The 26824-nt window shown below is 38.2% G+C and overlaps 2 protein-coding genes across 8 annotated transcripts in view; both read left to right on the top strand.

Annotated features, from left to right (window-relative positions):
* galk1 (galactokinase 1) overlaps window positions 1-10214 on the top strand; it is a 30266-nt gene extending 20052 nt beyond the window's left edge. The window contains exons 7-8 of one of the 4 annotated variants that reach the window (XM_057826636.1): window positions 1850-2012; window positions 8265-10214. In XM_057826636.1, the coding sequence (XP_057682619.1) occupies window positions 1850-2012; window positions 8265-8339 (238 nt within the window). In that variant the 3' untranslated portion in view covers window positions 8340-10214. Of the gene's footprint in view, window positions 1-90; window positions 2013-8264 lie in introns of those variants that run through there. The other 3 variants (XM_057826639.1, XM_057826640.1, XM_057826637.1) reach the window with 3 other exon arrangements.
* Window positions 10215-14934: 4720 nt separating this feature from the next.
* The window catches only part of llgl2 (LLGL scribble cell polarity complex component 2), a 73199-nt gene continuing 61309 nt past the window's right edge, over window positions 14935-26824 (top strand). For 3 of the 4 annotated variants that reach the window (XR_009061741.1, XM_057825771.1, XM_057825773.1), the window contains exon 1: window positions 14935-15202. The gene's annotated coding sequence lies outside the window, so the exon portion shown is untranslated. Of the gene's footprint in view, window positions 15203-15241; window positions 15398-26824 lie in introns of those variants that run through there. The other variant, XM_057825772.1, reaches the window with a different exon arrangement.

Below are 26824 nucleotides of genomic sequence, written 5' to 3'. Positions count from 1 at the left end.
GCTCGTTTTAGAGTTAAATCTTCCTTAACCCCAGGTGTCCGATTAACCTCGCCATATTTTACCACCTCAATGCCATATGTTATGTGACAGAGGGTTGACATTTCCACTGCACCAGGGGTAGACCACTCCAAAATTGGCCTGCCACTGACCTGACCTGACCCGGCTTGTGAGTATTAAAGCCCGACCCGGCCTAAGCCCGAAAAAACCTGAAATTTTATATTTTATTTGTCTGAAATTTTATATTTTGTTTATAGGCGTGAGCCCGACAAAACCCAAAGTTTTATGTTTTATTTGTGAAGACTCAGGAGAAAGAGGAAATGCGGAGATGCGATGCGTGGTTGCGTTTTGTGTGATCACATTTGTGACAATGCCTGTGCATAATGGTAACAAATTATAGCCTGTCTTTTGTAACGAATTCTCACAGTTAAACAACGCTGTAATATGCATATTCAATAAACATTTATATCGTTTATATTTGTTTGTCTGTTCTATCAGGCGGTTGGTGGACATTTATTTTATTCTCTTTGAGTTGGCAGAAAAAAAACATAAGTTTTCTAAATGTTTATATCGTCTAAATATTTTTATGATTATTAATGCATTTACACAACAAAAAAAAGCTTAAAAAGTTTGTTAAATATATTTATTGTATGAGAAGAAAGCGCCACATTCGTTTACATTGCTGACACAGGTTTCATACACTTACCATTTTGGATGATGTTCTTATATTTCATTTTGACCTGTTGCCAGGTGCGTTTCTGCTGCTGTTGTTCAAAGGACATACATAGACTCATACAGTCAAGGGGACTAAACATACAATCATCCTGCTTCATGTGGTGATGCACATATGATAGATTATTTCTTACAGTTAACCTACCAAATCTTATTTCATTGTCCTGACAGCAGGCTTTATTTCTTTTCATGGACATGAGTAAAACTGGCATACTTGCGCATTCACACGATCTGTAATTCGCTGCCAACAGACCAGTCGCGCTCTACTTACTGAAGCGGGGTTGGATTTTGCGGTGAGGGTGGATTTAAATTCTTCATGACTCCCGTGCCATCGTCAAAAGTTGTGTTTGACTCTGGTCCCCGCCCTCTTTTATGTGAACGCGCAGTAACTCTGATTAGGTTAACACAGGTTCAGCAAATGAACTTCATAATCAGCGTCGTAGCACCGATTAATCCCAAACTACATAACCAGGTTATGTCAACTCCGGTTCCCGCTGGAACCCTGGTTTACTTCTGGGTAGGTTGAACTCCGTTCGTAGTCCAGGCCACAGGGTTGCAGACCGCTGCTCTAACTGACCGCAGCACGTCCCAGAAAAGGTTATTGATTGGGTAATGCCAGTTCTCTTTGCATTGTTTTTGTGAACATTATTTTTTTGGGAGAGATATCAATATTTTTTTTGTTGTGCTTACACTAAATGATACTTATATTTGTTGCAAAGGGATTTCCAAAGCTTATGCCAATAAACGGCGCAGTCCAATGAACGCCTGTGTCCACTCGCCTTTCTCTGCCTGTTAGCTCTCAATGTGCTAAAAACGGTGTCATTATAATCTGTTTTAGGCAATGCATGAGCGGGTCATTCCGCGCATGCGTTAAATGTGTCAAATCTTTTAACGTGATTAATTTAAAAAATTAATTACCACCCGTTAACGCGATTAATTCGACAGCACTACTGTTTTTTTGGTAACTGTACTGCAACACTGTTATATTCTTTTGGTATTCTTCCTCATTGTTTAAAACTGTATATAGTTTTGATATGACTTTTTGGGGGGTTAGAGTCACTGTTTTCATTTCAGTGTTTTCCCTAAGATAAGAGGTTAATGGCTTTTATCTTTTTGTCAGAGATTTATATGAGGTGAGCTGTAAAGAACTTGATGATCTGGTGTCTGCTGCCATGGAGGTGGAGGGAGTGCTGGGCAGCAGAATGACAGGTGGAGGGTTTGGAGGTTGCACAATAACTTTGGTGAAGGCCCGTGCCATTGAAAGGACTATAGAGCATATACAGGTAACTACTGCACATATATTGTACCATAACTTGCACAGAGCTATTAAAGGAGCCATATGTAAATCTGGTGGCCAAAAATGGTACCTATGGAATCACAGGAGTGCTAAAATTAAAACAAATGAATGAATGAATATGTAAATTAATGAATAAATACACATATATAAATAGAAATAAATGAACGAACAAATCAATAAATGAAAATATAAAATATTTTGTATTGACCTTTACTTTTTTCTCATTTGAAAAGACAATGGCAATTTTTGTCATTAACTTTTACTTTTTGTCATTGAAAAACACAAACGGAAAAAACAAAGCCAATGACAAAATACACTTCATTATTTTCATGTATTTATTTATACATTTATTTCTCTTCATAATTATTTATTTGTTTATTCATTCATTTATCTTTTAACAGCACTCCTGTAATTCCATATGTACCGCAACCCAGGTCAAAATATTGAAAAGCACAGCCATAAAGTCACTTTGCAATAGAGAATCAAGATGCCTTTCATAGCATTGTTGCATTTCAATTAGAAAAGACAGAGGCTAACTAACTACACACTAACATGAGCAATGATTATGTGAATATACAGCACTTACTCCATTATATTTACAGGAGGAACTTTTTTAGAAAAATGTACTTCTGACAGTAGTTTTACCATGTAATAGGTTTTTTTTGTTACTTGAGTAGATTTGTGAAGATGAAACGCTACCCTTACTCCGCTACTTTGGGCTACACTAGAGTTCATCTGATCACGTGATCGGAAATTGGTCCGTTGGAGTCATTTTTCAGTGGGTCGGAATTGGCTGAAAAGGATTGGGTTTTTATCTAAAGAAAATTATTTGTTTCTCTGCTTTATTCGCGTACAGCCTTCACTATTGCTATTGCTGCTTTTCTTGCTCACCAGTGCACTGCAGTTTGCTTGTTACAGTTAACGATGAGTGAAGGCCGTTGAAGCATTACTGTTGCCAGAGAAACCTGGGAACGCTACCATGAAAGACGCTGCATGTGTCAATCATCGTTGTGCTTGTTAAACATTAGCGGTAGTATGCTGTGGCAACTCATTGTGTGTAAGTGTTCTTAGAAGCGTGAGCGGATTTGTGTGGACTCGCTTAGTGAAGCATTTGATAATGGCAGGTGTTTTTCTACGTTATTCTTGTTTAAAGGGAACCACGGATAGAAAGGCTTGTAGTTCTTAAAATATAAATGTGAATGTGAGTTATAATAATTTGCGTTTAAAACACCTCATGATGTTTTCGTTTTTATAATGTTTGTAAAATTTTAATTTAACTAGTAGGTCGCCATTGTTGTTGACGCCACAATGCACTGTGGGTGGTGATGTCAACAGGCGGCGCTGCCGGGCTTTCAGTGACATTTCATCTGTTCAGCCCTTTCAATTTGAACCCGAGAGGAACAATAATGAGCAGGACATCACTGCTGATATATCCCCAAACAAAAAAAAAAGCAAAATGAACACGAAAGATGAAGTGAGACGAGAGTAGGACAAAACCAGTGTTCTGCCAAAATGTACTAGACCAGCAAAATGTCCAACAAGAGGCGACACCCAAAGTACTCCCGTGTGCTTTCAGCTTGTTTTGTTTAGATGCCTACAGGCAGAATGTACTAAAAATGCCTTAAGAAAATAATTAAACGTCGTAATATAAAATAAGGGTTGTTTGAATACGCTACGTGACTAATGTGGCCAACAGATCAACAATCTGTTTTAAAGCTACTACAAGAAAACAATGCTTTAAAGTTTGCGAGGGAAACACATGCAAAAAGTATTTTGAAGCAATGAAAAAGTAATAAAAGACTTAATAAAAACACAAATAGTAAGTACTCGCCGCTTTAACCTATGTACGCATGTGTAGGACGTAGAGGCGTGCGAAATTCCGATTCTTAGATTATTCGCGATTCGGCTGTGGAAGATTCGAGAATGATTTACAAACATCCAAATTCCGATTATTGAATTATATCAGGTAAAGCGGAAATATAACACAGTCAGTGCGGTCTTCAGGACGCAATGAGGAACGGACCGAGAGTAAATAACATGTTCAACTCATGCCGCAAGATAAAAAAAAAAACAATAATACCTGACTGCGGCCGTCAGCCACTACAAACAGCGCCCAGTTGCTAGTTGCTACAGACATACGGCAACATACGGCTATGGTAGATACAGTGCCTTGCAAAAGTATTCGGCCCCCTTGGACCTTGCAACCTTTCGCCACATTTCAGGCTTCAAACATAAAGATATAAAATTTTAATTTTTTGTCAAGAATCAAGAACAAGTGGGACACAATCGTGAAGTGGAAGAAAATTTATTGGATAATTTAAACTTTTTTAACAAATAAAAAACTGAAAAGTGGGGCGTGCAATATTATTCGGCCCCCTTGCGTTAATTCTTTGTAGCGCCACCTTTTGCTCCAATTACAGCTGCAAGCCGCTTGGGGTATGTTTCTATCAGTTTTGCACATCGAGAGACTGACATTGTTGCCCATTCTTCCTTGCAAAACAGCTCGAGGTCAGTGAGGTTGGATGGAGAGTGTTTGTGAACAGCAGTCTTCAGCTCTTTCCACAGATTCTCGATTGGATTCAGGTCTGGACTTTGACTTGGCCATTCTAACACCTGGATACGTTTATTTTTGAACCATTCCATTGTAGATTTGGCTTTATGTTTTGGATCATTGTCCTGTTGGAAGATAAATCTCCGTCCAAGTCTCAGGTCTTGTGCAGATACCAACAGGTTTTCTTCCAGAATGTTCCTGTATTTGGCTGCATCCATCTTCCCGTCAATTTTAACCATCTTCCCTGTCCCTGCTGAAGAAAAGCAGGCCCAAACCATGATGCTGCCACCACCATGTTTGACAGTGGGGATGGTGTGTTCAGGGTGATGAACTGTGTTGCTTTTACGCCAAACATATCGTTTTGCACTGTGGCCAAAAAGTTCAATTTTGGTTTCATCTGACCAGAGCACCTTCTTCCACATGTTTGGTGTGTCTCCCAGGTGGCTTGTGGCAAACTTTAAACGAGACTTTTGATGGATATCTTTGAGAAATGGCTTTCTTCTTGCCACTCTTCCACAAAGGCCAGATTTGTGCAATGTACGACTGATTGATGTCCTATGGACAGACTCTCCTACCTCAGCTTTAGATCTCTGCAGTTCATCCAGAGTGATCATGGGCCTCTTGGCTGCATCTCTGATCAGTTTTCTCCTTGTTTGAGAAGAAAGTTTGGAAGGACGGCTGGGTCTTGGTAGATTTGCAGTGGTCTGATGCTCCTTCCATTTCAATATGATGGCTTGCACAGTGCTCCTTGAGATGTTTAAAGCTTGGGAAATCTTTTTGTATCCAAATCCGGCTTTAACCTTCTCCACAACAGTATCTCGGACCTGCCTGGTGTGTTCCTTGGTTTTCATAATGCTCTCTGCACTTTAAACAGAACCCTGAGACTATCACAAAGCAGGTGCATTTATACGGAGACTTGATTACACACAGGTGGATTCTGTTTATCATCATCGGTCATTTAGGACAACATTGGATCATTCAGAGATCCTCACTGAACTTCTGGAGTAAGTTTGCTGCACTGAAAGTAAAGGGGCCGAAGAATATTGCACGCCCCACTTTTCAGTTTTTTATTTGTTAAAAAAGTTTCAATTATCCAATAAATGTTGTTCCACTTCACGATTGTGTCCCACTTGTTGTTGATTCTTGACAAAAAAATTAAATTTCATAGCTTTATGTTTGAAGCCTGAAATGTGGTGAAAGGTTGCAAGATTCAAGGGGGCCGAATACTTTTGCAAGGCACTGTATCACCTATATCTAGAACTAGATGTGAAATGACAGACGACGGCCGTGTTAGATCATATACCAAGAACTAGATGCGAAATGACACTTTCCCGCGCTAGTAAACAGGCGCCATGTTAAAGCAGTAGACTTCGCTAGAAGGCTCTGTTGTAGCGAACCTAATTATTTTTTATCTAAAAAAAATTTTTAAAAAATTAAAAAATCTTGACTTGAATCTATCTTTATATGATGAAACAGTTTTAAAACTTTCACGTCAAAAGTAGACGTCAAAAGTAGACAGAAGGGAAATTATGGAATAACGGGAGCAATTTTAACAACTTTAACGGTTGATTCACAACATTAAATTAATTGAATGTAGTTCAAAGCTGCTGATACAGAATGGGGACTTAAGTATTTTATGTACTGTTTTTAACAGTTTACTTGAAACTGAAATAGTAGTTTGTTTAGCCTGAGAGGATTTTTGAACATTTTTTGGAACTACTGTACAAAAAATTAATAGGGGGGGTCGTTTGTGGTGCATCAATAATCGATTTATAATGGAATCGGAGCCTCTGAATCGTAATCGTAATCGAATCGTTAGGTGCCCAAAGATTCCCACCTCTAGTAGGAAGTCTCGCCGCGTAGAAGGAATTGTAGGACACCCGGTAGTTCGTCGAGTGACAGTGACAGCTGCGGATTCCGCACTGTCGCTGCATGCAGGTAGCGTTCAAGACGACACTGTTTAGTAACATTAACACCACAAGGACCATGTTATTTTTTTCTACATCTATAGTGTGTGTATTGTTTATCAATCAGTAACAATCCTCAGATGAAAACCAACAAATCTGCTAGGGTCCGTGAATGCGGAAGCAAGCAGACAACAATAACAGAGGGATTGCGTAAAACAGTTTATGAACACACAAAAAAACGATCACGAAAAGGGAGACAAAAAAGGATCCGTGACAGTAGGTTGGGATAAACTGAAAAAAAATAAACCCTGAGGCAAAACCGCGGTGAGAGGCAGACGGACGAAAAAACCAAGGCAAGGATTCAACTCGCATTGAAGGGGTAAGGAATACAAACTGTCAAATGGCAGCAAGTCAACATCTCGGCAAGCCACCTAGGATCAGTTTAAAGACACTGCTGATGAGCTGGAATTGGATGCAGGTACGACGTAGGGAACTCATCTCTCAACTCTGTAACAATACAATCTGACCAGTAGCAGATGTGACAAAATCATGCCAGTTGTCATACTAACTTCGCTTGTATAGAGCACCGCTATTCTCCCAGTCCAGCCCAAACGCATCATCAACCCCCAGCGTGAATTACGTGCATAAAACATGGCGCCCTCCGTAGGTCAAGAAATGTGCTAAATAATATACGTAGATTTTTAAATCAATGGCAATATCTTATGCATTTACCATAACATATCTTAGTAAAAGAGAACAATTGTGGCGTAGTAGATTTTACAGGTCTTTGTCCGTGATTCATTTAAAAAAATAATTTGGTGGGGCGCTAACATGTTTAAAACTTATTTTTTCTGAACAATTTTTTTCGGGATCGGGACTATGTATTGGCAGAGTCTCAAAATATGGTGACTCGGTCTCTGGTTCTAACCCCAACACTCTAATATACCAATCAGATGTAACAATAAAGTCACATGACAACACATAAGTTTGCAGTCGGAAGTCTTATGATTACGCCGGCCTGTTCAATCGCGTGGCGTCCTTAAACTATTTGACAAAGCTATTAACATGATTGGAAATCGTGGATTTCAGCATCTCTGTTTTTATTTAGCAACGATGGACCACGTGAAAAAAACTGAGATAAGGTCATTTTAATTTAATTTTTGGGCATATGTTTTCTCCACTAGAGGGAGATAAGGTCATTTTAATTTAATTTTTGGGCATATGTTTTCTCCACTAGAGGGTACTCCTGCTCTTTGGATGGGTGATGTTTCATTTCTGTAGATTTTTCTGTTCTGAATTTGCTGATTTTTGTGTTTTTTAGCCTAATATGGTAATGAAATAGGTTGTCGCACAGTCTAATAGTAGTTCACATAGGTGACATTGTGATAAGAAAAAAAAACATTGTTAAAAAAAATCAGACATTGTAGGCAGTTATTCATTGTTGAGTATTCTTTTCACCAAATCCTTTTTTCTTGAGTAAACCTTTTGGATGACTACTTTTACGTGAGTGATATTATTTTTGAAGTAACGCTATTCTTACTTGAGTAAAACTTTTCGCTACTCTACCCACCTCTGGTCAATAGTACAGTATGTTCGTTCAATCAATTCTAGATTCCCCATTTGGAGGTAATCTCTAAAAATGGTTATTTCATATGAGCACAGATCAATCTGTTTGTTCATGTGAAAGTCCAAGATGTCACTGTAGCGATATGAAAAGATAAGTTTCTTTCATGATGCTCATATTGTGTCTTTATGTGCATTTTTTTCTTCTTCCTTACAGAGGAGATACAGTGGAACGCCAACTTTCTATGTTGCAACTCCTTCTGTAGGTGCTCAGTCCCTCAAGCTCCCCTGAATTCTGACAATACTTGAACACTTCCTTTGTTGTTTTTCCCTCTGGAACGTGACAAGTGGTAAATGGTAAATGGGAAGTACTTATATAGCGCATTTATCTACATCGTTAAAATGCCCAAAGCGCTTTACATTAGCACACATTCACACTCCAATAGTACTGCTGCCAGCCATCTTGGTCAATATTTTTTTCCGGGTAAAAAGGTGGAATGAGCATTTCATGATTCAAAACTACTCCATGTTAAATTCAGGAAATTGCAGTTGATTATTAAACTCTGAACTGCTTGACCAAACCTGCTCTTTTTTATGAATAATGTTCCATTTGCGTTATATAAATCGAGCTATCATAATATTCATATAATATTACGAGGTTAAAGTCATTATATTGCATATCTTTACGTAATAAGTATGGATACATTGAGGCTACGAAAGCTAAATTAGCTCCTATGTACTTTACGTAGTGCTTCGCCGCCTCCATTAAAATGAGTAATATTGAGTGATAGGCTGTATTTTAGAATCTGCTTTACAAATGAGATGAATGAATGAAATCCTTAATCTTTTCACACAAATACATCAAGTCATAAACAATATGTGATAATTTTGACTTTAAATTGAGAATTCTGACCAACCTTTTTTTGCACAGGCCCTCATCCTCTCTTGTATATTTGAGTCAATTTTATTTTGAAAATACAGTGGTATCTCTTCATACGAAGTTAGTCAGTTCCAGGACCTTGTTTTTAAGTAGAAATGGTTGTATGTCAAGCAGGATTTTCCCATAAGAATACATTATAATTCCAATAATTTGTTCCACAGCCTGAAAACCTACACTAAATCCTTATATAAGACAAGACATGGAAAAACTTATGCATGCATTCATTTTCAGTAGATTGTACTATTGCAACGGTACTGTATATTTACAGGTCTTGATAAAAAAAAAAAAATCAGTCAGGAAGCTGCAGCTAGTACAGAATGCTGCAGCCAGTCCTCACAAATACAAGGAAACTGGACCACATTACACCGGTTTGGAAATCGTTATGCTGACTTCCAGTGACTCAAAGGATAGACTATAAAATTCTACTGCTCGTCTACAAAACACTTAATGGCCTTGGACCAAAATACATGCTTGATTTGTTAGATTCCTATGAAACATCTAGACCCCTAAGGTTGTCTGGTACCGGTCTCCTGTATGTTCCAAGAACAAGAACTAAGCAGGGTGAGACAGCATTTAGTTATTATGCTCCTCGCCTCTGGAACAAGTTACCTGAAGTATGCTCAAACTGTTAGCTCCTTTAAATCAAGGCTAAAAACTTGTTTAGCACAGCATATCCATAACTCTCTATTTCAAGCTATTTGCTTTCTATTCCTCTTGTGCTTTATCTCCATTGCTGATTTCAATTATTTTTTGTTTTTTTTTTTCTCCGTGATTAAATGCGATTTGTATGTATAATTTTATTTCCTGTTTCGATTGTCTTTGTTTATACGTTCTATTGATTTAATGTGATTTTTATGATCTTCATTTGATGTACAGCACCTAGAATTGCCTTGTGTTGAATTGTGCTATATAAATAAAATTGCCTTACCTAAATAAATGCTGCTGGCACTATTGCAAATGGCAATTACACAGAGCAAAACAAATAAGTTATGAATAAGAATCAGAATAATAATATAGTAATAATAATAATAATACCTCTAATAATGTAACGACTCGCTTCTAATGTGACTGATGTGTTTTGCGAGTGTGCCTTTAAGTACCGTGTGGCTGAATTGACAGAGTGAGAGAGGGACTTTTTACTTTCACTTTGTTCAGCTGCGGCAGACAGTATGCATGTTGTATTGCACAAGTTCTGAAATAAATGATTAAAAAACCTGATGGAGATGGTCATTTCTTTGGCGATGTTAACACAATAATAATTGTCACCTTAACTTATAAAGACTGGCGAGATTGTAGACATTCAACGGCCGTATTGTCGAGCCAGTTCACGGACGTGCGCACCACGTTCATATTTTTCTATCATTTCCATCTTCATTTCAATGGTAAGCCTCAACTTGTTCCTTTTTTCAACACCTGCACTAACATTCTTGGAACCCATAGTGATTTCTCTCACAAGAAAATCCGCCGTGCGTCAGTCTTGCAGGAAGACAAACCGCGGCGCTGTTATAAATCATCCTATTTTGAGCCTGTCGTCGGATGTAGAAACAAATGGTGAGTCAAATTTTCGGAAAATTCGGATGTCGAAAAGATTGTGTGTCGAAGCGATCGTATGTCGAAGTGCTACTGTATTTTTACATGAGTAATAAACACATGAATAGGCAGGAGGCAGGGTACACCCTGAACTGGTAGCCAACCAATCGGAGGACCTGGAGGGTGTGTCAAGAAATAAAAAGTTGAGAAATGAGACTAAATTGTCTTATGAGTTACTGTACATGCCAAAAATTGGGACACACCTTCCATTCTCTTGATGAACTTCAAGAGACAATCCCCTAAAATGGTTTTTGACTTCACAGGTATGCCTTTTCAGGTCCTTTATTAATGGGGTTGGCACCTTCATTTGTGTTGCATTGAATGAGGTGTGTCAAAACTTCTGGTCTGAACTGTAATCATATTCAAAAGCAAAAAAGTGATTTTGACTTTATTAATTTTTTATTAAACTTTTTTTTTTTTTTTTTTTTTGCAGTTTCGGCATTTTTTGACAATTTCCGTCTTTTTTTTTTTATTTGTACATTTTTATGCATTATTTATCTCCATTTAAAACCAAATATTAACTACGCTTGAAAATAGTCCTTTTAAAAATAAAATCCATTTACATTTTAATTTAAAACTTATGTAGTGTCCTTTTTGCTACCGGCCATTACAGCTCATTGAGAGTACACTCTCTACCGGACTGGTTTTGAGTGATACCCTGGATGTCATTGCTGGGGACAGAACCAACATATACAAGTTGTTTTATGTCTGCATTTCGTTTTGTTTATAAGTTAAAACATTTTGAAAACAATTTCTTAAGTTGAATAAATAGATTTTATTGGCTTCCTTTGTCTTTGCCTGACCATGGTTAAGTATAGGTGGTATGGGCTACTTTACCAAGCTTAAGGTAGGGATGGTAAGTCTGAAAGGTTCTGGGATGTGGACAAGCAGCCACAAAATAGGATTTGGGCATTTATGGTGGAAATGCCCCCAAAACGCCAAAGACTGTCATCAAGAGTTAATTGGAAAGTACATGAAAGTTTTAAAGATCCATTGTTGTGAATATATAGTTTTGAATGGCAATGAATAAAAATCCCCCCCCCCCCCCCAAATTAAAAATATGATAAACTAATTTGGGCGGAAACTGTCAGAAAATGCCAAAACGGCCCAAAAAAAGATTTTTTTTCAATCAAAAAAGGGGGTAGGTAAATAAAGTCAAAACCATATTTTTTTGCTTTTAATTATGATTAAGTATATCATTAGACGATCTGAAAACATAGGACCCCCTCTCATTTATCAACTTTTTTTTCTTGACACACCTTGATGCATATAGACGAAACATTCACACTTAATCTTATTTATCTAAATGTATAGTGTTCAGTCTCACGCATGTATTAAGGATATGGGAAGAAGCTGCAGTGCCCATGTATACCTTTTTACTTTGTAATTTAATGTGAATTATTTTTTGAAACATTTTAATGTCAACTGTTTGTGAAGTCCTTAGGGATCTTTTGATGATTTAGGGCTATATAAATAAACTTGACCTTAAAATCACTGAAAAGGAACCTTGAGGGAAAAACGTTCGCATTGGCTGTTCCAAATGATCTGTATTAAAAGGTTTGGACATTGACACAAGATTGTTCAATCATTGCAATCTCAATCAAATCAGTGGAGAAACGAGCACATTCGGATTCAATTTCAGTGCATGTGCCTTGGTTTGCGTTGATGTAAACATTGCCCCCACAAACATGAGTGGCGACCATGTACTAAGCCTGTCGTTACTACAGTCTGTTCATACAGTGGGGAGAACAGGTATTTGATACACTGCCGATTTAGCTGGTTTTCCCACTTGCAAGCCATGTAGAGGTCTGTAATTTGTATCATAAATTCTCTTCAACTGTGAGGGACGGAATCTAATACAAAAATCCAGAAAATCACATTGTATAATTTTTAAATAATACATTTCTATTTAACTGCATGAAATAAGTATTTGATACATTACCAACTCGTAAATATTTCGGCTCTTAGTTCTTTTTTAAGAACCCCTTCTGTTCTCCACTCATTACCGGAAGTAACTGCACCTGCTTGAACTTGTTACCTGTATAAAAGACACCTGTTCACATGCTCAAACAAACTCCAACCTCTCCACAATGGCCAAGACCAAAGAGCTGTGTAAGGACATCAGGGATAAAATATTAGACCTGCACAAGGCTGGGATGGGCTACCGGAAAATAAGCAAGCAGCTTGGTGAGAAGGTAACAACTGTTGGAGCGATTATTAGAAAATGGAAGAAGTTCAGGTTGACGATCAATCTGCCTCGTTCTGGGGCTCCATGCAAGGTTTCACCTTGTGGGGCATCATTGATCATGAGGGAGGTGAGGGATCAGCCCAGAACTACACAGCAGGACCTGGTCAATGACCTGAAGAGAGCTGGAACCACAGTCTCAAAGAAAACCATTGGAAACACATTACGCCATCATGGATTAAAATCCTACAGCGCACGCAAGGTCCGGCTGCTGAAGCCAGTGCATGTCCAGACACGTCTGAAGTTTGCCACTGACCATCTGGATGATTCAGAGGAGCAATGGGAGAAGGTCATGTGGTCGGATCAGACCAAAATTGAACATTTTGGTCTAAACTCGGCTCGTCGTGTTTGGAGGTAAAAGAAGGATGAGTACAACCCCAAGAACACCATCCCAACTGTGAAACATGGAGGAGGAAACATCATTTTTTGGGGGCTGCTTCTCTGCCAAGGGCACAGGATGACTGCACCGTATTGAGGGGAGGATGGATGGGGCTATGTATCGCCAGATCTTGGCTGACAACCTCCTTCCTTCAGTGAGATCCCTGAAGATGGGTCATGGCTGGGTCTTCCAGCATGATGACCCAAAGCACACAGCCAAGGCAACTAAAGAGTGGCTCCATAAGAAGCATCTGAAGGTCCTGGAGTGGCCTAGCCAGTCACCAGATCTGAACCCGATAGAACATCTATGGAGGGAGCTGAAAGTCCGTGTTGCCCGGCAGCAGCCCGGAAACCTGAAGGCTCTGGAGAAGATCTGCATGGAGGAGTGGGCCAAAATCCCTGCTGCAGTGTGTGCAAACCTTGCCAAGGACTACAGGAAACGTTTGGTATCTGTAATAGCAAACAAAGGTTTCTGTACCAAATATCAAGTTCGATTTTTGTGATGTACCAAATACTTATTTCATGCAATTAAATGCAAATTTATTATTTAAAAATCATACAACGTGATTTTCTTTCTTTTTTTTTTTTTTTTTTGGTATTAGATTCCGTCCCTGGCAGTTGAAGAGAATTTATGATACAAATTACAGACCCTCTACCTGCTTTGCAAGTGGGAAAACCAGTAAAATCGGCAGTGTATCAAATACTTGTTCTCCCCACTGTAAATGTGATGCCAATGCCTCCTTGTGTGTAACTGGGTCAGTTGTAGGTACATAAACTTCGGGTGCACAAAAGTGCACACCTCACTCTTCACGCGATATGTCTGGCTGAATTATAATGCGCTCGTGTGAAAGTGAGTCATGAAGTCGTGAGTGTCTGGGCACCACTTGTACATGCCAATATCGTACATGTACGTATCTAATTTTACTTGATTTGAAAAAATAGAATTTTTCAACATGGCACTTTTAACGGAGCGCATTTCATGTGTCATATCGTTACAAGTGAGCGTGACCAGTTATGCTGGCACATTTCATTTTTTAAGGCCAATTTATTAACAAATCGAGTCGTATAAACATGTATTACCATGTAGCTACACGATGTGTTTGGGTGGTCAGATAGGTTCGCGTCGCATTTTTAATCAGGCACTTTTACACGAGCGCATAACAGCTCCTCAGCCAATCATGATCATGCAGCTCGAATAGTGTGACACGCAGGCCTCCCGAACTGTTTGTGTACCTACCCTGGGATTGGTCAGCGTTTGAGGTGCCGGTCACAGTGCCTTCACGTCAAGACTAAAATAAATACTACAAAAATGACTAATTAAAAAATCAATGAATAAATAAATACTCTAAAAAATGGCCACACTTGTAGTTTTATAATAATTATTATAAATTTGTTTTTCAATTTTTATGTTTTATGCGTACAAATTGTTCAATATTATGCTTTTATATGTGCTATTATACCAAAATGTAGAATAGGAGAATACATCTTCTCGAGGAATTTTTTAAAATCATTTTTCATAATTAAAAGTTCATATGAAAAAAGTGAAATGTAAACGAGAGGAAAATACAGTTCATAGGTGTTTGTTGGTTTAAACACTTTTTCCGTTAAAGTATTTTAAATGTTTATAAATGCATGTATCACGCTTCCTGAAAAGAAACGGGAATACGGATGCGGAAGTGGGCGGCACTTTGCACCCAAGTTTGAGGTACTTTTAACAACGGGAGGGAAGGGGAAGGCGGAGTCAAATTTTAAAGCTGCTTGTCTTAGAGTAGCTGCTACATCGAACCCGCGAATACGTCTTAACCCCTTCAAATCTAGTTTTTTTTTTTTTTGTCGCCCCCGCCCCACATAATAACTACGTTGAGGATTCTGTGAGCACTGTACTGTACGATTTCATTTTAATTTATTTGACGCGACAAGGAGTTCCAACTCTCATTGACACTGGAAAAGAATTCCGCCGAATAGTGAAGACCAACTCGAAAACGACCGGTTTTGGTTTCAGGTGGGTAAAGTACTGCTATCCAGGAATTTTTGAAATACCACTTGGTTGTAGTTACCTTTTTGAGGGTCGCGGCAGTGTGCTACTTCTTTATAATGGCCACACGTGTTGCTTTATTGGCAACAACAGCAATAGTTTTCTTCAGAGCCACCTGTTTCTTTTCCACATCGATCGGGCACGAGTCTGGATCTACATTAGGTACTCATTAATTGCTAAAAACGGTTCACCACACCCATGAAAGCAATTTTAGCAACTTTCACCTGTGTGCGCGAGCGAGGCTAACTTGTTTTGCACTTCTTTTATTTAATTCACTCTACACCTTAGCGGAAAATGCTATAGCCATATTTCTCCGGCACTTGTCAACTCTAGGGCCAAAAGTATCCATCACTCATACACAACCCTTTGCTTGTTTACAGGTGGCCGTTCTTAGCGCACTATTTGTAGCGCCATAGTGCCTTGCAACACTTTTGTTTATTACTTTGTCAATATAAGACAATCTGCTAAGCAACTTTAATGACAATGGAGAAAGGAGTTGAGTGGTTGTGGCAAGTGTTGCCCAATGACGGAAACGTCCTCCATAGTAAGGTGTGTCTCCCTACCAGGTATGCTGGTAAGTCCTTTGGGACAACAGTCGAGTTTCAGGTTACTACGTAATCATGCACGGTGTTGAGGCCATTTTCCCCTTGATAATCGGGATTTGTTAATAATAAATCATGAAAAAAAGGTTTAAATTTTGAAGGACCAATGCCCTTTTTAAAGTAAAGTTACTGTATTTCAAGTTTAAAGGTGCGATACGTACTTGATCGCGGCTTTATGGGAGTGACAAGAGAGGTATGAAACCACAAGCTGTTTTGGGATCGCATTATGTTTACAAACCAGTTCCCTTGCAATGGAGCTGTTTAACTGGTTCTACTGTGCTGCATGAAAATGGTTTGTTTGCTAGATAGCTACTCCGGAAAGGGCTGATCAAATGAAAGCACTTACGCCAGGGGACAGCTGATTGTCGTAGCCCATTAGTAGAGTTTTGGATGCCAGGCATTTCCCCCCAAAAAAACTCGTGAGGTGAGTTACTCGTATGATGAGGCACCACTACATGCAGTAGTACCTCTACTTCCGAAATTAATTGATTCTGGAAATAGTTTCATAACTTGAAAATTTGGTAAGTAGAGACGTGTTTTGCCGTTTAATGCCTGAATCCGTTCCAATCCCCCCAAAATTAAGGCATAAATCTTTTATAACGCATCAAACCATGTAACAAATAGATGTTACAATTGGATTATTGCACAATAAACATAAAACCAGAGCTGTGCGTAATGTAAAAAACCAAGAATAGAATAAAAGTTAATACACTCATGTAAAGCTGTCAGAACACTAGGGGCGAATGAAGAGGACGCTGCGATACACGCATACAATAAAGGTCCCTCTTAGCCAGTTGGATGGCAGGAATGCTAGGCAATGTTATGTTGAGTAAACTCTGGGAGCTGCAAGTCCCAGCCATACTGTATTTTTGCCTTTCGTATCCTGGCATTTCTTTTATAACAGGAGGTAATATTATCCTGGTGAGGCATGTCCATTGTTGTCACAGATTACTTGAAAATTTAATTTAATTACTAATGACTGATTACGCCTTAAAAAAGTAATGTAGTTACCTTACGGATTACTTTGTTATCAAAGTAACTAAGTTACTTTAATAGTAATTCATCAGTTACTTTTTACAAATTTTTCTCCCTTTGCCGCCTCCACATAAGAATGACAACAGAAAAATGTCATCGCATGGAATTGACTCACCGATAATTGAATTTAAAGGGGAAGATCAGAATTTTTGATGTAAGGCTTAATCTTGGATGCGGACGCACAACCCGGAGGTACGCTTTACACACATGCGGTCAATTTGGCCACAAAACGTGGTGGCAACTAACACTTTACACTCAATCGGACTTACAACACATCTCAAAGATGCAAAACGAGCACGTCACCTCACGGCATAAATGTGCAACACGAATTTCACATAAACAATGCTTGCCAACTTGGAGCGATGACTGCCCGTCGTTGCAACGAAAGCTACGAAACGGCCACGCATGTATGGGGTCTAAACTACAAACTCACGTTCATTCGTGGATGTACACAGATCAACATTCCCTCGCACATCTCAACACATGGCTCGAATGTGCAGCCGCATTGGCAGCCTGGCCATGCCATCCGAAAACACTTCGCGCCTGTGACTCGAGACCAAAACAGGAAGTAGTTAGAGCGGTTACCATGGGAACACGCACTGGGAACGTTTCAAGCATTTTTCTATTCAAAATGCTTTTCGTACATGACTACAATATTTTTTTATTCTACAAACATTATGCGGGAATAACAAAATAGTAGCGCACAGACACGAAGGATACTAACTTTAATCAGATTACTGGTTTAGAAAAATGAACACGTTAGATTACTTGTTACTGAAAAAAGTAATCAGATTCCACTGATCTTAACCTGAAAATTCTGTAAGTACAGACGTTCATAGTAGCGGTACCAATATGTGTGTGTTTATACGTATGTATTAGTGCTGTCAAGCAATTAAAATTTTTGATTGCGATTAAGCACATGCAGTCCATAGTTAACTTGCGTTTAATATAATTTAAGAAAAAAAAACATTAAATGCAAAGATGATTACATATTTGAAGTTTTAAATACACTTATTATCACAGAAGTTGACCAATGTGCTCGTTCTTCCATAATTCAAATTTAAGCCTCACTGGAAACAATAGTTTGGTAACTTTCAGAGGTGTGTATTGTAGAGAGGTTGACCGATAGGGGATTTCCAAAGGCCGATACAGATTAAAAAAAAAAAAAAATGCAGCTGATATTTCAGGGTGACATAGTATTTTTTTCTCCAAAGCATTTTGGTTTTAAAAGGCAACACTCATAATTTAAATGTATAAATTAGAAATTAACCACATTACTAGAATTCCAACCATTTATTGAACTTTGGGTATAACCATACACAACCAAGTAGAACACAAAAGTACTGAATGGATAGGGAGGAGTTAAAAAAAAAATTATCTATATGGCGGAAAACACAGACAAGACTGAAAAAGCATTTTCTGCTCTTGCACAACTGCTGTATTTTAATCCAAAACAACTGTTGTGTTTGATAAAACAATATGTCTATATGCTGCCATAGCAGAATCATGGCACATTAAGCCCCCGAACTATTTTTAATTTGTCCGTTTTACCCTGAAAACCCCCGTTTACAGACGTCGCGCAACCGCTTTTGTTTCAACCCAGCCATAAAACGGAGGTAATTAATTATATTTATTATTCAAAATGTCTGTCATTTTTAGATTAGAATCCTTAATTGATGTCTAATATTTCATTAAAAAAAAAAAAGACTTTAAAAAATTATACACTCGCATATTTTAAACTTTTAAACAAATTATGTCAAAATGAAAAAAAATGGCGTCTGCAAAAAAGTCACGGATATCTACCTCATAACTATCACTTAATTGTTTTTTTTTTTTTTTTTTTGTTACTGTTGCATTTCTTCGATCTGTTAGATGATAAATTATCGATCCAAACAAAGAAAATTGAAAAACAACGGTCAAAAGAGTAAATATATGAAAAAGAATATCTCGACCACTCCTTGATGTCTGCGATTTCTGCATCGCGACCCTCGTTATATTACCATCAGACAATTTTGAAAGTTGGTCAAGTCACCTTAGTGTTTCCCGCCATATATATATATATATATATATATATATATATGGCGGAAAACACTTCGGTGACTTGAAGTTCCGCTCTGAGACCCCCAATTTGGCCAACTTGCAAAATTGTCCGATATGCACGTGGGATACATCATTGGAAAGCTTAAAATCTCAATTTTCTGGGGGAAGAAAAATTTTTGAACAGGAGGGCTTTTTAAAAAAAAATTTTTTTTTAAATTTTTTAATCAGCAAACCCCTATCTGGAGGTGAGAGCACGCGAGAGCAGAATTACAGACACTATGACTTTAACGAATTATCGCGTATTTACCTTGTTTCGGTCCAAAAGGTCCATGAAGCATGTATCACTGAGTGTCAAGACACAGCTGTGAATGGCAACAGCTGTTTTTTTTTGGGGGGGGGGAATTTTAAATGTGAAACATGGTAATATAACAAGGGTCGCAAGGGTTGAAGACCTCAAGGAGTGGTGGAGATGTTCTTTTTCATATATTTACCCTTTTAAACGTTTCTTTTCTCAAATTTTCTTTGTTTGGATCGATTATTTATCATTTATCATATCGGGGAAAATGCAAAAGTAACAAAAAAAATACAGTTAAGCGATAGTTATGAGGTAGATATCCGTGACTTTTTTGCAGATGCCATTTTTTCATTCTGACGTAATTTTTTAAAAAGTTAAAACCATGCGAGTGAATAATTTTTTTTAAGTGTTTTTTTTTTAAATGAAATATTAGACATCGAATAATGATTCTAAGCTAAAAATGACAGACATTTTGAACAATAAATATAATTACTTACCTTCTTTTTATGGCTGGGTTGAAACAAAAGCGGTTGCGCGACGTCTGTAAACGGGGGTTTCCAGGGTAAAAAGGACAAATTAAAAATAATTCGGGGGCTTAATGGGCCATGAATCTGCTTTGGCAGCATATAGACATATTATTCTATCAAACACAACACTTCTTTTGGCTTTAAATACAGCAATTTATTTTATAGAGGGTTGCAAGAGCAGAAACTGCTTTTTCAGTCTTGTCTGTGTTTTCCGCCATATATACAGTGCCTTGCAAAAGTATTCGGCCCCCTTGAACCTTGCAACCTTTCGCCACATTTCAGGCTTCAAACATAAAGATATAAAATATTAATTTTTTGTCAAGAATCAACAACAAGTGGGACACAATCGTGAAGTGGAACAAAATTTATTGGATAATTTAAACTTTTTTAACAAATAAAAAACTGAAAAGTGGGGCGTGCAATATTATTCGGCCCCCTTGCGTTAATACTTTGTAGCGCCACCTTTTGCTCCAATTGCAGCTGCAAGTCGCTTGGGGTATGTTTCTATCAGTTTTGCACATCGAGAGACTGACATTCTTGCCCATTCTTCCTTGCAAAACAGCTCGAGCTCAGTGAGGTTGGATGGAGAGTGTTTGTGAACAGCAGTCTTCAGCTCTTTCCACAGATTCTCGATTGGATTCAGGTCTGGACTTTGACTTGGCCATTCTAACACCTGGATACGTTTATTTTTGAACCATTCCATTGTAGATTTGGCTTTATGTTTTGGATCATTGTCCTGTTGGAAGATAAATCTCCGTCCCAGTCTCAGGTCTTGTGCAGATACCAACAGGTTTTCTTCCAGAATGTTCCTGTATTTGGCTGCATCCATCTTCCCGTCTGTTTTAACCATCTTCCCTGTCCCTGCTGAAGAAAAGCAGGCCCAAACCATGATGCTGCCACCACCATGTTTGACAGTGGGGATGGTGTGTTCAGGGTGATGAGCTGTGTTGCTTTTACGCCAAACATATCGTTTTGCATTGTGGCCAAAAAGTTCAATTTTGGTTTCATCTGACCAGAGCACCTTCTTCCACATGTTTGGTGTGTCTCCCAGGTGGCTTGTGGCAAACTTTAAACGAGGCTTTTTATGGATATCTTTGAGAAATGGCTTTCTTCTTGCCACTCTTCCATAAAGGCCAGATTTGTGCAGTGTACGACTGATTGTTGTCCTATGGACAGACTCTCCCACCTCAGCTGTAGATCTCTGCAGTTCATCCAGAGTGATCATGGGCCTCTTGGCTGCATCTCTGATCAGTTTTCTCCTTGTTTGAGAAGAAAGTTTGGAAGGACGGCCGGGTCTTGGTAGATTCGCAGTGGTCTGATGCTCCTTCCATTTCAATATGATGGCTTGCACAGTGCTCCTTGAGATGTTTAAAGCTTGGGAAATCTTTTTGGTTTTCATAATGCTCTCTGCACTTTAAACAGAACCCTGAGACTATCACAGAGTAGGTGCATTTATACAGAGACTTGATTACACACAGGTGGATTCTATTTATCATCGGTCATTTAGGACAACATTGGATCATTCAGAGATCCTCACTGAACTTCTGGAGTGAGTTTGCTGCACTGAAAGTAAAGGGGCCGAATAATATTGCACGCCCCACTTTTCAGTTTTTTATTTGTTAAAGAAGTTTAAATTATCCAATAAATGTTGTTCCACTTCACGATTGTGTCCGACTTGTTGTTGATTCTTGACAAAAAAATTACATTTCATATCTTTATGTTTGAAGCCTGAAATGTGGCGAAAGGTTGCAAGATTCAAGGGGGCCGAATACTTTTGCAAGGCACTATATATATATATATATATATTTATTTATATATATATATATATATATATATATGTATATATATTAGGGCTGTCAAATGATTACAATTTTTAATCGAGTTAATTACAGCTTAAAAATTAATTAATCGTAATTAATCGCAATTAATCGCAATTCAAACCATCTATAAAATATGCCATATTTTTCTGTAAATTATTGTTGGAATGGAAAGATAAGACACAAGATGGATATATACATTCAACATACGGTACATAAGGACTATTTGTTTATTATAACAATGAATCAAAAAGATGGCATTAACATTATTAACATTCTGTTAAAGCGATCCATGGATAGAAAGACTTGTAGTTCTTAAAAGAAAAATGTTAGTACAAGTTAGAGAAATTTTATATTAAAACCCCTCCTAGTGTTTTCGTTTTAATAAAATTTGTAAAATTTTCAATCAAAAAATAAACTAGTAGCCCGCCATTGTTGTCAATAATTACTTACACAATGCTGATGGATGCTGAAGCCTATAAAATCAGTCGCATCCAAGCGCCAGCACCTGGTGGCAAAACTCCATAAAACACAACAAGTGAGCGTCTCACTGTGTACTGTCATTTAAATCTCTCTGAGCGGGGCATCTGCGTTAATTGCGTCAAATATTTTAACGTGATTAATTTAAAAAATTAATTAACGGCCGTTAACGCAATAATTTTGACACCCCTAAGATATATATATATATATACTCTCCGGCCACTTTATTAGGTACACCTGTCCAACTGCTCCTTAACACTTATTTTCTAATCAGCCAATAACATGGCGGCAACTCGCTGCATTTAGGCATGTAGACATGGTTTAAGACAATCTCCTGTAGTTCAAACCGAGTATCAGTATGGGGAAGAAAGGTGATTTGAGTGACTTTGAACGTGGCATGTTTGTTGGTGACAGAAGGGCTGGTCTGAATATTTCAGAAACTGCTGATCTACTGGGATTTTCACGCACCACAATCTCTAGGGGTTTACAGAGAATGGTCCGAAAAAGAAAACCTATCCAGTGAGTGGCAGTTCTGTGGGCGGAAATGCCTTGTTGATGCCAGAGATCAGAGGAGAATGGCCAGACTGGTTCGAGCTGATAGAAAGGCAACAGTGACTCAAATAACCACCCGTTACAACCAAGGTAGGCAGAACAGCATCTCTGAACACACAGTACGTCGAACTTTGAGGCAGATGGGCTACAGCAGCAGAAGACCATGCCGGGTGTCACTCCTTTCAGCTAAGAACAGGAAACTGAGGCTACAATTTGCACAAGCTCATTGAAATTGGACAATAGAAGATTGGAAAAACGTTGCCTGGTGTGGTGAGTCTCGATTTCTGCTGCGACATTTGGATGGTAGGGTCAGAATTTGGCGTCAACAACATGAAAGCATGGATCCATCCTGCCTTGTATCAACGGTTCAGGCTGGTGGTGGTGACAAATCTGCACCAACTTTGGTGGTGTAATGGTGGGGGGAATATTTTCTTGGCACTCTTTGGGCCCCTTGGTACGAATTGAGCATCGTTGGAACGCCACAGTCTACCTGAGTATTGTTGCTGACCACGTCCATCCCTTTATGACCACGATGTACCCAACTTCTGATGGCTACTTTCAGCATTATAATGCGCCATGTCATAAAGCTGGAATAATCTCAGACTGGTTTCTTGAACATGGCAATGAGTTCACTGTACTCAAATGGCCTCCACAGTCACCAGATCTCAATCCAATAGAGGATCTTTGGGATGTGGTGGAACGGGAGATTCGCATCATGGATGTGCAGCAGACAAATCTGTACCAACTGTGTGATGCCATCATGTCAATATGGACGAAACTCTCTGAGGAATGCTTCAAGCACCTTGTTTAATATATGCCACGAAGAATTGAGGCAGTTCTGAAGGCAAAAGGGGGTCCAACCCGTTATTAGCATGGTATACCTAATAAAGTGGCCGGTGAGTGTATATATGTATGTATATATATGTGTATATGTAAATATATATACATATGTATGTATGTATGTGTATATATACTGGACTGTCTCAGGAAATTAGAATACACAATATTCTAATTTTTTGAGACAGTCCTGTGTATATATACAGGACAGTCTCAGGAAATTAGAATACACAATATTCTAATTTCCTGACTGTCTCAGGAAATTAGAATATTGAATAATAGAATAGAATATTAGAATATGTGGCTGCGGGCCGGATACCCCTGAACAAAAAAAAAAAAAATTTTTTTTTTTTTTTTTTTCAATAGAGTTATTTATGTCCTGGCTTTTTTCTGTGAAGAACTGAGCAATGGTTATTTGGTTATTATCTATTTAATTAATACAGTATTATTATATTATATTATATTATATTACATGATATTATATTATATTATATTATATTATATTCAGGGGTGCACATAAGTGGTCCGCACATGCGTACTGGACGTAGACAAACGCGCTGGCCCTCAACGGCTTCCATACGCTTTTGCGTACCGATGGCTGACCACTCTATTTGCCGCGGACACAAGAAAATAACTTCTCAAAATGTCGATGAGGCAGGCCACACTGAGTAATTACTTCCGTGTTCCCCCACCCCCGTCAAAAGACAGACAGACGACAGAGACGTCACCGGAGCTACCGAAAAAAAGGACTTTTGCTGAAAAGTGGCTACAGGAGGTACCATGGCTAGAAGCGAATGATGCTCGCACGGAAATGCGGTACAAAATGTGCCGTGAGAATCCCAATGTCGCCGATTAGAGCAACGCATTTTATGTAGGGTCAAAGAATTTCAGCCATCCAAACTTTGAAAAGCACGAAAAAAACAGAGAGCATGTGGCAATTAAGCAAACTATCTATGTCAAACAGGACCCCACTCGCCCTATGGACATGTGGCGGAATAGGGCGGAATAAAGGTAATGAACAGCGACATGCACTGACAAACGTGTTTTTGCTCGCATTTTACAAAGCTAAACATGCACGTTCAATGAGGTCTTATGAGGAGGACATCCCACTTTTAAAAAGGCTTGGAGTTAATGTGGGAGCCGCATAATGCCCTTTATTTTGAATTGGTGCTTTTATGTTTATTTCTTTACATTTCACTTCAACGTAATGGCAATTTTGTTGTGCCAGTTGATGTTAATCAAGCATTAACTGTTAATATAATTAATCAAAGTTAATTGGCTCTAAGTAAAGCTTGTCATAAATTTATCGCATCAGGTGGGTCGGCTCTCAAGCTCAATGAGGACCAAGTCACATCTCCAGGTCCTCCTCTGAGAACCTGGGCAAAAAAATTATGTGCACCCTTGATTATATTATATGATATTATATGATATTATATGATATTATATGATATGATATGATATTATATTATATTATATTATATTATATTATATTATATTAAGGGCTGTCAAAGTTATCGCGTTAACGGGCGGTAATTAATTTTTTTCATTAATCACGTTAAAATATTTGACGCAATTAACGCATATGCCCCGCTCAAACAGATTAAAATGACAGCAGTGTCATGTCCACTTGTTACTTGTGTTTTTTGTCTCCCTCTGCTGGCGCTTGGGTGCGACTGATTTTATGCACCATGAGCATTGTGTAATTCTTGACATCAACAATGGTGAGCTACTAGTTAATTTTTTTGATTGAAAATTTTACCAATTTTATTAAAACGAAAACATTAAGAGGGGTTTTAACATAAAATTTCTATAATTTGTACTAAAATCTATCTTTTAAGAACTACAAGTCTTTCTATCCAGGGATTGCTTTGACAGAATATTAATGTTAATGCCATCTTGTTGATTTATTGTTATAATAAACAAATACAGTACTTATGTACAGTATGTTGAATGTATATATCCGTCTTGTGTCTTATCTTTCCATTCCAACAATAATTTACAGAAAAATAAGGCATATTTTAGAGATGTTTGAATTGCGATTAATTACGATTAATTTTTAAGCTGTGATTAACTCGCTTAAAAATTTTAATCGTTTGACAGCCCTAATTATATTATATTATATTATACTATATTATATTATATCATTTTTATTTTATTTACTTTGGTTCCGTGAAGAATCCAGAAAGGGTTATTTGATTGTGGCTTTCTGAAAAACAATACATTTTTACATTTAGGCACTCCTGCAATCGTCACACTTTTTCTGTTACAAACTGACCCCGGCCCCTCATCAGAGAAGAGAAGGGTTATGTGGCCCTCACAGGAAAAAGTTTGGGGACCCCTGCTTTAAAGGCTAAAGCAACATTGCATATTCTTTCTCATCGAGATGGTAAAACAAACCTTACCATGTGTTTCAAAACAAGCAAGCCTGGAGCCCAGCTTGGCTTGCAGTGGCTCTGAGCTTAGTAGGGTCCATCTGTCAGTAGTCGGCTGCAGCTTGCCTACGTGCATTCGTCGTATATCCTCTGCAGCCATATTACCCTAAAAACACCTGAACAAGGAAGCTCAGCAAGGTCAAGCCTGGTTAGTATTCGGATGGGAGACTGCCACAGATTAATCGCAATATCCCAGCTTTTTTGTTTGTTTGTTTTGCAAATCAGCCAATGGAAGGCCTGGTGTATTGGCTGGCCGGTATATTGGTCGACCTGTAGCCAAAAATTTTACTCAAGTAAGAGTAGCATTATTTCAAAATAATACCACTCAAGTAAAATTAAAAGCAGCCATCCAAAATATTTACTCAAGTACAAGTAAAAAAGTACTTAGTAAAAAGAACACTCAAGTAATGGGTAACATTGTGAATAATTGCTCACAAATGAATTGTTATTATTATACTGTACTATAGCCTATGACATGACCATGTTAAATATAAAATTCACAAAAATCCGAAAATGGAGATTATAAAAATGGAGAAATGAGATTTCGCCCATTCAAAGACATGAGTGCGCTCTACTGGAGAAAACATTTCCTTCCATGAAATTAAAACGATCATACTGAATCTTCACATTTCCGTGGTCTATCTGTACAAAATAAAAACTGGGAGAGAGGTTGAAATCCATGCGTAGGAGTAATTTTGAAGTTAGTGTCTATGTCAAATAGTTTTTTAATGGTGCTTTCAAAACGCCACATGATTGAACAGGCTAGAGTAATCATAGGACTTTGACTGCAAGCTTGTGGGTGTCCATGCATTGTTACGTCTGATTGGTATCATGCAGTCATGTGATTACTGTTGTAACATCTCGTTGGAGAAACTGGTAGAGTCTCTGCTGGCAAAAATAAAGTCAAATCTAATATGTAGACCACGGGTGTCCAAACCTGTCCTCAAGGGCCGCTGTGGGTCCTGGTTTTTG

The sequence above is a fragment of the Corythoichthys intestinalis genome, chromosome 21 (genome assembly GCF_030265065.1).
Source record: "Corythoichthys intestinalis isolate RoL2023-P3 chromosome 21, ASM3026506v1, whole genome shotgun sequence".
Lineage (NCBI taxonomy): Eukaryota > Metazoa > Chordata > Actinopteri > Syngnathiformes > Syngnathidae > Corythoichthys > Corythoichthys intestinalis.
Note: the sequence above shows the minus strand (reverse complement) of the source record. Positions and strands in the feature narration are given on the sequence as shown.